The sequence below is a fragment of the Engystomops pustulosus genome, chromosome 8, assembly GCF_040894005.1.
Source record: "Engystomops pustulosus chromosome 8, aEngPut4.maternal, whole genome shotgun sequence".
NCBI classification, from domain to species: domain Eukaryota; kingdom Metazoa; phylum Chordata; class Amphibia; order Anura; family Leptodactylidae; genus Engystomops; species Engystomops pustulosus.
The window spans coordinates 65,928,498-65,941,555 of NC_092418.1; the positions used below are offsets into that span (position 1 = coordinate 65,928,498).

At 42.5% G+C, this 13,058-nt stretch overlaps 1 protein-coding gene across 1 annotated transcript; it reads left to right on the plus strand.

Annotated features, from left to right (window-relative positions):
• Positions 1 to 3,074: 3,074 nt before the first annotated feature.
• Positions 3,075 to 9,533, plus strand: LOC140074545 (gamma-crystallin-3-like). The gene is made up of 3 exons (XM_072119527.1): positions 3,075 to 3,102; positions 7,897 to 8,139; positions 9,203 to 9,533. The coding sequence occupies exons 1-3, from the start codon at positions 3,094 to 3,096 to the stop codon at positions 9,476 to 9,478; spliced, it is 528 nt and encodes a 175-aa protein (XP_071975628.1). The 5' UTR covers positions 3,075 to 3,093; the 3' UTR covers positions 9,479 to 9,533.
• The last annotated feature ends 3,525 nt before the right edge of the window (positions 9,534 to 13,058 follow it).

Sequence of the window (13,058 nt, forward strand, 5' to 3'; positions counted from 1 at the left end):
TTTGTTTTTTTTCTTAACTAAACACAAAAGATATCATCCAAATTTTTAAACTAATTTGAAGTACAATGTGTCACGAGAAAACAATCTAAAAATCCCCTGGATATCTCATAGCGTTCCAAAGCTATAACCACTTATAGTGACACAGGTCAGATTTGAAGAATGGGGCCGCGTCCTTAAGGCCAAAATAGGCTGTGTCCCCTAGGGGTTAAACCCCAAACTAGTTTAATAACATTTTGACTCTTAAATGGGTATTCTCGTCTCGGCATTCACATTCTGTTTCATTAACCAGCAATATACACTCACTTTATTAGGTACACCTGTCCAACTGCTCGTTAACACTTAATTTCTAATCAGCCAATCACATGGCGGCAACTCAGTGCATTTAGGCATGTAGACATGGTCAAGACAATCTCCTGCAGTTCAAACCGAGCATCAGTATGGGGAAGAAAGGTGATTTGAGTGCCTTTGAACGTGGCATGGTTGTTGGTGCCAGAAGGGCTGGTCTGAGTATTTCAGAAACTGCTGATCTACTGGGATTTTCACGTACAACTATCTCTAGGGTTTACAGAGAATGGTCCGAAAAAGAGAAAACATCCAGTGAGCGGCAGTTCTGTGGGCGGAAATGCCTTGTTGATGCCAGAGGTCAGAGGAGAATGGGCAGACTGGTTCGAGCTGATAGAAAGGCAACAGTGACTCAAATCACCACCCGTTACAACCAAGGTAGGCAGAAGAGCATCTATGAACGCACAGTACATAGAACTTTGAGGCAGATGGGCTACAGCAGCAGAAGACCATACCGGGTGCCACTCCTTTCAGCTAAGAACAGGAAACTGAGGCTACAATTTGCACAAGCTCATCACCCTGGTCTGATGAGTCCCGATTTCTGCTGCCACATTCGGATGGTAGGGTCAGAATTTGGCGTCAACAACATCCTGCCTTGTATCAACAGTTCAGGCTGGTGGTGGTGGTGTCATGGTGTGGGGAATATTTTCTTGGCACTCTTTGGGCCCCTTGGTACCAATTGAGCATCGTTGCAACGCCACAGCCTACCTGAGTATTGTTGCTGACCATGTCCATCCCTTTATGACCACAGTGTACCCAACATCTGATGGCTACTTTCAGCAGGATAATGCGCCATGTCATAAAGCTGGAATCATCTCAGACTGGTTTCTTGAACATGACAATGAGTTCACTGTACTCAAATGGCCTCCACAGTCACCAGATCTCAATCCAATAGAGCATATTTGGGATGTGGTGGAACGGGAGATTCGCATCATGGATGTGCAGCCGACAAATCTGCGGCAACTGTGTGATGTCATCATGTCAATATGGACCAAAATCTCTGAGGAATGCTTGCAGCACCTTGTTGAATCTATGCCACGAAAGAATTGAGGCAGTTCTGAAGGCAAAAGGGGGTCCAACCCGTTACTAGCATGGTGTACCATAAAGTGGCCAGTGAGTGTATATACATTTCTTCAATTAAATGTTATTAAAAAAAATGTTCCTGTGTGAAGATAATTTCTCATAAATGTAGTCATATTGTCCCTTAGAAACAAGACTGACTCCTCGGATACAGCCACCTCTGCTGGAGTGATTGCACAAAGACACAAAGGGTGTTTGAAATGTCTAGGAGTTACTGCATGTCCTACAGCCGTCCTGTGGTAATGAACGCTGAAGCCAGGTGGTCAGACAGGGCTCAATAGCGCATGTCTGGCCATAGCTGCCAGAGTGTGGGGTGGTCGAATCTGAGGAAGCCAGCTCGTTTCTAAGGGACAACATTGGATTTAATAACATCCAATTGAAGAAATGTTTACATATGGCAAATTAATTACATTAAATGTAAATGCCCAGATGGGAATACCCCTTTAACTATAACTCCCCTAAGTCAATATGCTAATGTAGACTTGTAACATCATTTTGGAAACTACAGGGTCTGTACTATTATAACATCAGTTGACGATGTAGTGATATTCTAATCAATTAATATCATGTGATTACAGTACATCATAATGGAGTATATAAACCAAATAAAATTAAAGAGATGCTTTTGTTCATGAACAGGTTTGCATTTGTGATTATTTTATTGGCTGAAATCTAATATTTTTACACATGTATTAATCAAGTCAATCAATTTGGAGCCCTTATTAGTACAGAAGGGTACTCTTGAACCGCCCCACAAAAAATCTAGCTTTATTATTGTGTATTCTGTTTATTTTTATTTATTTTTAAATTATGTTATAACTTTTTATTTTTGTGAATAATAAATCACCTTTTATGAAAATTGTTGTTTTATAGATTTAATCTGTTGTATTTCCAGCACAGCGTATTAGGAGGTTAAAACAGATCTGAAATATAAGCCCTCACACGAGATAAAACATTAACTAAAGTTGTGCTACAGAATGTATTTATGCATTTTCCCGACGTGTTACCTCGAATATTTCCAATTTGCGCCAATTTTCCCTGAATTGCCCCAGGATTTTGGGGCACGCGATAAGTTTGTGGCGCAACGGAAATCGGGGGGCGTGGCCGAACGGTAACCCGACGGATTCGGAAAAACCGCCGCATTTAAAAAAAAAAAAATTGGTTGCACGGGCCATACTCACATGCACCACGATGAAGACGATGAACTCCGGGGCACCTCGGCGGACTTTGCTGCAGGAGCGCCACCTGGTGTACATCGGGCGCAGGACCTTCATGAATCGCCGGAAGACCCGAACGCTTGTCAGAGAAGCCACCGCTGGAACACGAATGGACCGGGTAAGTAAATGAGCCCCATTATTCTGTGTGTTTCTGCAATTGTTCCCATTGAGTGTAATGAAGGCACTATAGTAGAAGTGCCATATACAAAATGTAGTCTATTCACATACCAAAAGACCAAACAAATGGTTTTGTTCAATAATGTTTATGGTGTGCTAAGGAAAACTTTTGTATACTACTGCAATCCAGAAGCTGTAACAAAAAGGCCAGCTGAAGTTTAGAAAGGTAAATGTTCTCTGAATAGTGGAGAGCAGTCAGCATTTACAATACTGGGGGTATATAAAGGTCCTTTTCCTTCCTCTCTATAACATTGAGGACCAGAACCTAAAGACCACAATGGGAAAGGTAAAAAAAATAATCTGTTATCATTTAATTGTACATTGATTATATTATGTTTATTCTGAATAAAATCTGAAAGGGTTTCACAGTTTTGATGGAACTTACAAATCATGGAGAATCCTCCTAGAGATATTGCTCTGTTCATATTTGACCCTATAAAATTGTGGTTTTATCCTTTTGTAGGGGATATATATGTAAGATTTTGCTGATACCCTAATATAGTTTATTCAAAGCTTGTGATGGGATTGTGTCTATAGTGTTTGCCAGTAGTTTTCTGTGCGGCAATTCCTACAGAGTGTAAGCAAAACCTTCTGGCACCACAGTCTCTATACCGATAACTATACCTCACTGTCTATTGCACAGTTGGTGCAGTTAGATACAGAGAGCTCAGTACAAATCACTAAACTATTCTTACCTAGCGCAGAGGTTAATGGTGAGAGCAGCCAAAGAACACATTCTGGTTGGAAAGGAGCTCCTTACAGGGGCGCACCTGCCTTGAGGCGAGTTGAGAATCTCGCCTCAGGCGGCGCGCCACCTGCTGGACGAGGGGCGGCATTGTGCACCCGGCCGTCCTATGCTGCCGCTGGAACCCCCACCCGTGCTGCCGCCAACCGGACCTTGCTGCCGCCCGCCGGCCTGTCCTGCCGTCCACCTGACCACCATCCCAGGCTGACACCCCCCCTCTCTGCTTTCCCCCTCCTCTGCTCCGCTCCCCCCCCTCTCCTCCACTCTGCTCCGTTCCGCTCCCTCTGTCCCGTTCATATCCGCTCTCCCCCTCCTCTGCTCCGCCCCCCCTCTCCTCCACTCTGCTCCGCTCCCTCTGTCTCGTTCATATCCGCTCTCCCCCTCCTCTGCTCCGCCCCCCCTCTCCTCCACTCTGCTCCGCTCCCTCTGTCCCGTTCATATCCGCTCTCCCCCTCCTCTGCTCGGCTCCCCCTTCTCCTCCACTCTGCTCCGCTCCCGGCCTCCTCCGCTCCGCTCCCCCCCTCCTCCGCTCCGCTCCCCCCCTCCTCCGCTCGGCCCCCCCTTCTCCTCCACTCTGCTCTGCTCCTTCTGTCCCTTTCATCTCCGCTTCCTCCGCTATGCTCCGCTCCGTCCTCCCCCCCCCCCCTCCTCCGCTCAGTCCTCCCCCTCTCCTCCACTCTGCTCCGCTCCCGGCCTCCTCCGCTCGGCCCCCCCTTCTCCTCCACTCTGCTCCGCTCCCGGCCTCCTCCGTTCGCCCCCCCCTTCTCCTCCACTCTGCTCTGCTCCTTCTGTCCCTTTCATCTCCGCTTCCTCCGCTACGCTCCGCTCTGTCCTCCCCCCTCCTCCGCTCAGTCCTCCCCCTCTCCTCCACTCTGCTCCGCTCCCGGCCTCCTCCGCTCCCCCCCTCCTCCGCTCAGCCCCCCCTTCTCCTCCACTCTGCTCCGCTCCTTCTGTCCCTTTCATCTCCGCTTCCTCCGCTATGCTCCGCTCCGTCCTCCCCCCCCTCCTCCGCTCAGTCCTCCCCCTCCTCCTCCGCTCAGTCCTCCCCCTCTCCTCCACTCTGCTCCGCTCCCGGCCTCCTCCGCTCCGCTTCCCCCCCTCCACCGCTCGGTCCCCCCCCCCCTTGTACGCCCAAGCCCCCCCCCCTCCCCCGCTCCTGGAGAACCTTCCTGGAAAATAAAAGAAAATAAAGTAAGTTTATCTGTTTATATGTATGTGATGTGTGTATGTAATGTATATATATGTGTATATGTATGTGATGTATCTATGTATGTGTGTATATGTATATCATGTGTGTATGTAATGTATATATGTATATGTTTGTGTACATGTATGTGTGTATATGTGTACATGTATGTGATTTGTGTATGTAATGTGTACATGTATGTGATTTGTGTATGTAATGTGTATATGTATGTGATTTGTATGTGTATATGTATGTGATGTGTATGTGTATATGTAGGTGTTTATATGTGTATATATGTATTCCATATGCATTTTATACTACATGGTGGCACGTTGTATGCGGTTTATTCTACATGGCGATACACTACATGCATTTTATACTATGTGGCGATATGCTGTATGCATTATATAGTACATGGCAATATTCTGTATGCATGTTATACTACATGGCGATATGCTGTATACATTATATAGTACATGGCGATATTCTGTATGCATTATATACTACATGGCGATATTCTGTATGCATTATATACTACATGGCGATATGCTGTATGCATGTTATACTACATGGCGATATGCTGTATGCATTTTATACCACATGGCGATATTCTGTATTCATTTTATACTACATGGCGATATGCTGTATGCATTATATAGTACATGGCGATATTCTGTATGCATTATATACCACATGGCGATATGCTGTATGCATTATATACTACATGGCGATATTCTGTATTCATTTTATACTACATGGCGATATGCTGTATGCATTATATACTACATGGCGATATTCTGTATGCATTTTATACCACATGGCGATATGCTGTATACATTTTATACCACATGGCGATATGCTGTATACATTTTATACTACATGGTGGTACACTGTATGTATTTTACACTACATGGCAATATTCTGTATGTATTTTTTTACTACATGCCGTATACGCTGTATGCATTTTACACTACATAGCAATATGATGTATGTATTTTATACTACATGGGGGGGAATGCTGTATGCATTTTACACTACATGGGGGGACGCTGTATGTATTTTATACCACATGGCAATATTCTGTATGCATTTTATACTACATGGTGGTATGCTCTATGCATTTAATACTACATGGCGGTATGCTGTATGCATTATATAGTACATGGCGATATTCTGTATGCATGTTATACTACATGGCGATATGCTGTATGCATTTTATACCACATGGCGATATTCTGTATTCATTTTATACTACATGGCGATATGCTGTATGCATTATATAGTACATGGCGATATTCTGTATGCATTATATACCACATGGCGATATGCTGTATGCATTATATACTACATGGCAATATTCTGTATTCATTTTATACTACATGGCGATATGCTGTATGCATTATATACTACATGGCGATATTCTGTATGCATTTTATACCACATGGCGATATGCTGTATACATTTTATACCACATGGCGATATGCTGTATACATTTTATACTACATGGTGGTACACTGTATGTATTTTACACTACATGGCAATATTCTGTATGTATTTTTTTACTACATGCCGTATACGCTGTATGCATTTTACACTACATAGCAATATGATGTATGTATTTTATACTACATGGGGGGGAATGCTGTATGCATTTTATACTACATGGGGGGACGCTGTATGTATTTTATACCACATGGCAATATTCTGTATGCATTTTATACTACATGGCGGTATGCTGTATGCATTTTATACTACATGGTGGTATGCTGTATGCATTTTATACTACATGGTGGTATGCTGTATGCATTTTATACTACATGGCGGCATGCTGTATGCATTAAATACTACAGGGCGGTACTCTGTATGCATTTTTGCATTGCTTTATTTTCACACCAAACCAATATGATGGATCTGGTCCTGACACTCCCTGAAATATTACATATATGAGGGGGGGGGGGGGGCGTCTCTCTATGGCTCGCCTCAGGCAGCAGACAGGCTTGGTACACCCCTGGCTCCTTATACCCTGTTTCCCTGAAAATAAGACAGTGTCTATATAAATTTTGCTCCCAAAGAGGCTCTAGGTCTTATTTTCAGGGGTGTCTTATTTTTCCATGAACAAGAATTTACATTTATCGTTGAAAAAAAAATCAACTTCTCTAACATCCTTATGAATCTCCAAACTCTGAATTTCATGCTGTATTTCTTGTGACTCCATTTCTATTAGAATCATTGGCCCCTGTCTCTCATGTTTAGTAAAAGCACTCTCCATAAATGACCCTTCTTTTCCTGGTAGCTGCTGGGATCACATTTGCAGTACGACATTTAATTCCATGAATTCTTCCCCATGTCACAACCTTCTGCAGCATCAAAAAGATCTACTAATACTTATGTATAACATGGGGGGAGCTGTAGCAATGACTGCCGCTAGGACTTACTTTGAGGGGAGGCCTTATATTTCTAAGCCTGAACAAGATTGTACTAGGTCTTATTTTCAGGGAATGTCTAATTTTAGGCAAACAGGGTAGCAGGGCCATTGACCATGGACCCACCCACCTCCACTTCCTGCATTCTGTTCTGGCCTCCTCTGCTACTAAGGTATACAGGCAGTCCCCGGGTTACATACAAGATAGGGTCTGTAGGTTTGTTCTTAAGTTGAATTTGTATGTAAGTTGGAACTGTATATTTTATCATTGTAATCCCAGCCAGAACTTTGTTGGTGTCTGTGACAATTGGATTTTAAAAATGTTGGATTGTCATTAGAACCAGGAATAACAATAAATCTTCATTACAGACGCCTGTGATAACTGTTACAGCTGATTATTGTAGCCTGGGACTAAAGTATAGAAAATTACCAACATCCAGGGGTCCGTTTGTAACTAGGGGTCGTATGTAAGTCGAGTGTTCTTAAGTAGGGGACCGCCTGTATATGGAATTTTTAATGTAAATAATGTAAATATTAACAAAAGTTTTACGGTAATTTAGTTAATCTAGCTTTAGTAGCTTTGATTAGATAGATAGATAGATAGAGTACTATATTCGTAGCTATAAATAAATCTCAAATTCCTAATGTTTATTAGTCTACTTTATTACTTATCAAGTAGCTTTTTATACATTATGGAACATTCATTTCATTTCTTTACATTAAACAGATCATCTTCTACGAAGAAAGAAATTTCCAGGGACGCTCATATGAGTGTCACTCCGAGTGTCCAGATTTATCCTCCTTTTTTAGACGTTGTAAATCTATCCGTGTAGAAAGTGGTAACTGGATCCTGTATGAAAACTCCAACTACAGAGGACACCAGTACTTCCTACACAGAGGAGAGTATCCTGATTTCCAGCAATGGATGGGCTACAATGACTCCATTAGGTCTTGTCGCTTGAGCCCTCAGGTAATATACAACATACTTGTTTACAATATATTTCTATAAATCTCCAAAAACAAAGAGAGAAAGATTTGGTTCTACAATTAGCTGGAGTCTTGATAACACGTGTGTTGCATTGATCACAAAAAATCTGAAAACATCAATGATAATCTTTCCCTTGCTTTTCATATTACATTGTGTATAAAATGAGGTTTGGAATCTTACTGTATAAATATATTCACACTTTAGGCTATTTGTTTCATCTATATGTTTACAACTACTTTCATCAAAAGAATATATAAAAGTTAAAAAAAAAATAATATGTTGTATAAAATTGTCAGGGGAAATGTGATAACACATCTTTATATATATATATATCTAATATATTTCCTAAAGATTCCTACAGCACTTATGCTGCCTTGAATATGCACAACTACATCATTTAAAAACATACCTTCAGGCTCATTGCTGTACATTATTATTACTTGTATGTCCCCCTACCCCCCGGCTAACCTCAAGGTAGGTCATGGAGGGGATGGATGGGTGGGCAGTGGTGGAGGCTGGGGCAGGGTTACCCCAGGCTGGAACAACTTATAGCAGTATTCTGCACCAGGCTGGACCTGGGTAGATTACAAGCAGTTGCACAAGATCTAATACTCTCGGTATATAGGGTGACCATTGGTAATAAATTCCCCCCACTGTGTCAATTTAAGATATGGCCAAACTAATAAAATTATATATGGAATACTGTATCTGGAATGCAGAACCACAATCTAATAATATAGATCATATTTCAGCTATAACTAAACAGATTTACTCCACTGGATGGCAGAGACTTATGACAAAATGGCTTAGATTTCTCTTATCAATAACATGTAAATTTAGGTGCAAGACCACTCCACACAATATCTGTAGGAAAAACGTAAGAACTAGTTGCAACAAACTTGCAGCTAAGCCACTATGTTAAATCATATTTGCAAATGAGAACTAAAGAGCTCATAAGTAAGATTTTGCCTAATGGTAAATGTGCTTTAGAATATACTGTTAAAAAAATAATTGGAATTAATGTCATAGTGTTTTCTTTTAACAGCATGGAGGTTCATTCAGAATCAGTATCTATGAGAGAGAAGACTTCAGAGGACAAAAGATGGAGTTCACTGATGACTGTCCTCATGTCTATGAGAGATTCCGCTTCCATGAAATACATTCTGTCCATGTGCATGAGGGATATTGGATGTTCTATGAGGAGCCCAACTACAGGGGACATCAGTATTACCTGAGACCTGGAGAGTACAGGAGATACAGCGACTGGGGAGCTTCTAACCCAAGATTTGGTTCCTTCAGACGTGTTCACCATTCCTATTAAACTGGTGACTTAATCTTGTGATTTAAAATACCATGAAATAAAAATGTTACAACTATATGTTTTTTAAACACATTTTTTTTCTATACCATGAACCACAAAACATATTTAGAAACGTATAGCTTAGTTTGCAAAGTGAATGTCCAGATGAGAATACCACTTTAATGGTACACTGTCACCAGCTTTTACACCACCAACAGCACCTTTAAGTAGCGTATATAATATCCTTTCTAGAATTCCCTCTTTCACCAGTTTACCAAAGAACTATGTACTTAAAAAAATGCATTTACAATCATATTTAAGATAAAAATCTCATCTTTCAATGTTTGAGGTACTAGGAGCTACAGAAATAGAGATATGGTGAACAATGAAATGTTGTGGAAGAAGCACAAGGCATAGGGTAGAATATGGGTGTTGAGATGTGGGGTCTTCTGGCCGTTAGAAAAATAAATCTTTACTCAGGCTGCAGGTCCAAAGAAAAGGCTTGCATTTATTTTCACAAAAATAAAATGAACAGAACAAAAATGCAGATAATTCAGAGGTCAGGTTGCAGCTACCTTGGAACAAAAAGCTCCCCTGTGGTCAGATCAGACACTCTGACCCTCAGACAATCCATATACACACAGTTGTCATTAAATACCCAACTATTTCCCTTGAGTCTTAAAGGGATACACCCCTGGGTTGCACCTTTAACAACAAACATCACGCAAAGATATATTTCTTACTTAAAGAAAACCTGTCATGCAAAATAACCCCCTAAACTAAATATATTTTCATAAACTGCCATTAGAAAGCATTGCCTCTATCCCTTCATTGTCCCTATACATGCCTGTAAACCTAAGCAATGAGGTCCTAAAGCTGTATGCAAATGACCTGTGAGATGTCCAATGAGTCATTAGCATATTCAAGCTGTCCAGCTTATTCTTGAGTGGGAGGCACAGCCACACCCCCAGTGCATGACTAACATCCTGTGTAATAATGTGAGGCTGTATAATGATGTGATGGCTGCTCCATGTGCTTGCTGGTGGCCATACTCCCTGCAGCCTGTGTGTGTAGGAGAGATGCAACAGCTCCAGGTAGCCATGTTATAGCAGAACATGTCAGGTACTTGTGTAGCTGGTGTCTGTGTCTCTGTGTATAGGAGGATGCGGCATGTCAGCAGATGCAGCGCACACACTAGCAATGCTTTACTATAAATTATACACAGACATGAGCAGGGGAAGGAGAGGGGAAGGGTAACAGGAGTGACATCACTGCCTCTGACCATGTGACCAGCCTCATTTACATAATAAAGAATAGATGACTTTATAATGATTAATGTATGAAATGACTAGATAAAGGCTGGGATGGGATCCTTGTGAGCTACTCCAACAGGTAATGGAGACAGGACTAGTGACACAGACCTGATGACAGGTGTCCTTTAATATATATAACACCACAATACAGTATAATACACAATATAAAAATAAAGGTGAGTTTACAATATATACAAAGTAACCAAAGTAAGAAATACAAACATAAACCGCATGGCTTCAGCACTGCATCACATGGCAGTAATCAGGTACAGGCTATATAACCCCAGCTCACCCTCTGCTCAAGTTTTGCAAACAGGTAAGATCAGGTAATTCTGAGTGGTGACTGCGGAACTGGTTTGTCTGTTGAAACAATAGTGGACAGAGACAAAGGTTTGCTGGCCAGCAGGAGGAGAAAAAAGAAGAAAAGGTACAAACACACAGACAGACAAACAGTTCACCATTCACCCCGCAACAATGGTACTGATAGAAGAGTCAAGTAAAGTTAAAATAAGGGAAGAGAATAGAGATGAGCGATCACTAAAACGCTCGGGTGCTCGTTATTCGAGACAAACTTTTCCCGATGCATTTTTCAAGGGGACCAAGGCTCTGCACAGGGAAGCTTGGCCAAACACCTGGGAACCTCAGAAAAGGATGGAAACACCACGGAAATGGACAAGAAACAGCAGGGGCAGCATGCATGGATGCCTCTGAGGCTGCTTAATCGTACCATTATGCCAAAATTATGGGCAACAGCATGGCCATGACAGAGTGACCGAATGAGGGTAGATAGCATCTAAAACATGCAATAATTGACCCTGACACTATAGGGGACGGCATGCAGAGGCAGCGGCAGCAGCGGCAGGCTAGAGAGTGTCATGGCGACATACCCTAAATGGACTCAGGCTTCAAACCAATGGGTAGCAGAGAGGAACCAAAGGAGGTGAGCAAGAAGCGCTGAAATGATTTCCTATATCAACAAAAGGTTGACGGTATAATTAGTCCATAACACAGCATGGTGGCGACAAGTTCCATAACGTATCTGGTGAAACACCCGAAAAATTAGCCTGACACAGCTCTTTTGATAAGGGGACGACATGTGGAAGCAGCCATGGAGACGACTTCCATGATTAAGAGCGACAGTATGGGGCATCCATATTGCACTGCTATGATTGCAACTTCAGGTCTTCAGCATGGCGGCGACAGATGGGCCGAGTTCAACTATGTATCTGGTGAAACACCTGAAAATTCTGCGTGACACAGCTCGTTTGATAAGGGGATGATGTGCTGCATATCCTCTTGTACTCCAGCGTCTGGGGTATAGAGAGTTGAAAGTTGCGCATGGAGACATTGGTGGACGCTGTGGAGGATCGTGGAGGCAAAATGGACAGGAAACAGTAGGGGCAGCATGCATGGATGCCTCTGAGGCTGCTTAATCTTGGGATGGAGCTGGAGGTCCGCTGCCTGGCGAGCTTTCGCCTGTCCAAGCTCCTGTCTCTCGGCTCCTCCCCACCCAAAATGGGCCTGGGGGCCAGAAGCGTTTACTTTGAAAAAATTATAATTTTCAAAGCAGGCCGGGTCGTTTGAATATTTCACCTAGGAATAATGGAATAGCATAGTGGTTCTATTTTTAATTGTTTTTACGCAAATGGTTCAATGATTAAGAGCGACAGTATGGGGCATCCATATTGCGCTGCTATGATTGCAACTTCAGGTCTCCAGCATTGCGGCGACAGATGGGCCGAGTTCCACTATGTATCTGGTGAAACGCCTGAAAACTCTGCCTGACACAGCTCGTTTGATAAGGGGACGATATATAGAGTCAGTGAAGTAGTAGTAGATTAAAGGTGCTGCAGTTAAAACTATGTTAGTTGGATCTTGGGATGGAGCTTTCGCCTGTCCAAGCCCCTGTTTCTCGGCTACTCCCCAAACAGCACTTCTAAGAACCTTTTGTATAAGATCAAGTGTAGTAGTGTTCTTATAAGTTTGGGTTATGGCGGGTGAGGGGAATGTAAACAGATGCGCAAGAAGCGCTTAAATAATATCGGTAAATGATAAAAGTTTGCCAGTATATCTTGTGGATATCACAGCAGGGTGGCGACAAAGTTAACAAGTTTGATGTGGAAGCCATGAAAACAACCCAAAACTCTGCCTGACACAGCTCACTTGATAAGGGGACCATGTATGGAGGCAGCTATATGGACGACTTTTGGAGGCAGCTATGGCGATGACGTGCGGAGGTAGCAATAAAGACAACGTGTGGAGGCAGCTAAAAAGACGACATGTGGAGG

What these genes read in the sequence shown, in the direction of transcription:
- LOC140074545 (XM_072119527.1), top strand. An exon ending in CTTGTCGCTTGAGCCCTCAG is followed by an intron (nt 8,140 to 9,202) that starts GTAATATACAAC and finishes TTCTTTTAACAG; the next exon opens with CATGGAGGTTCATTCAGAAT.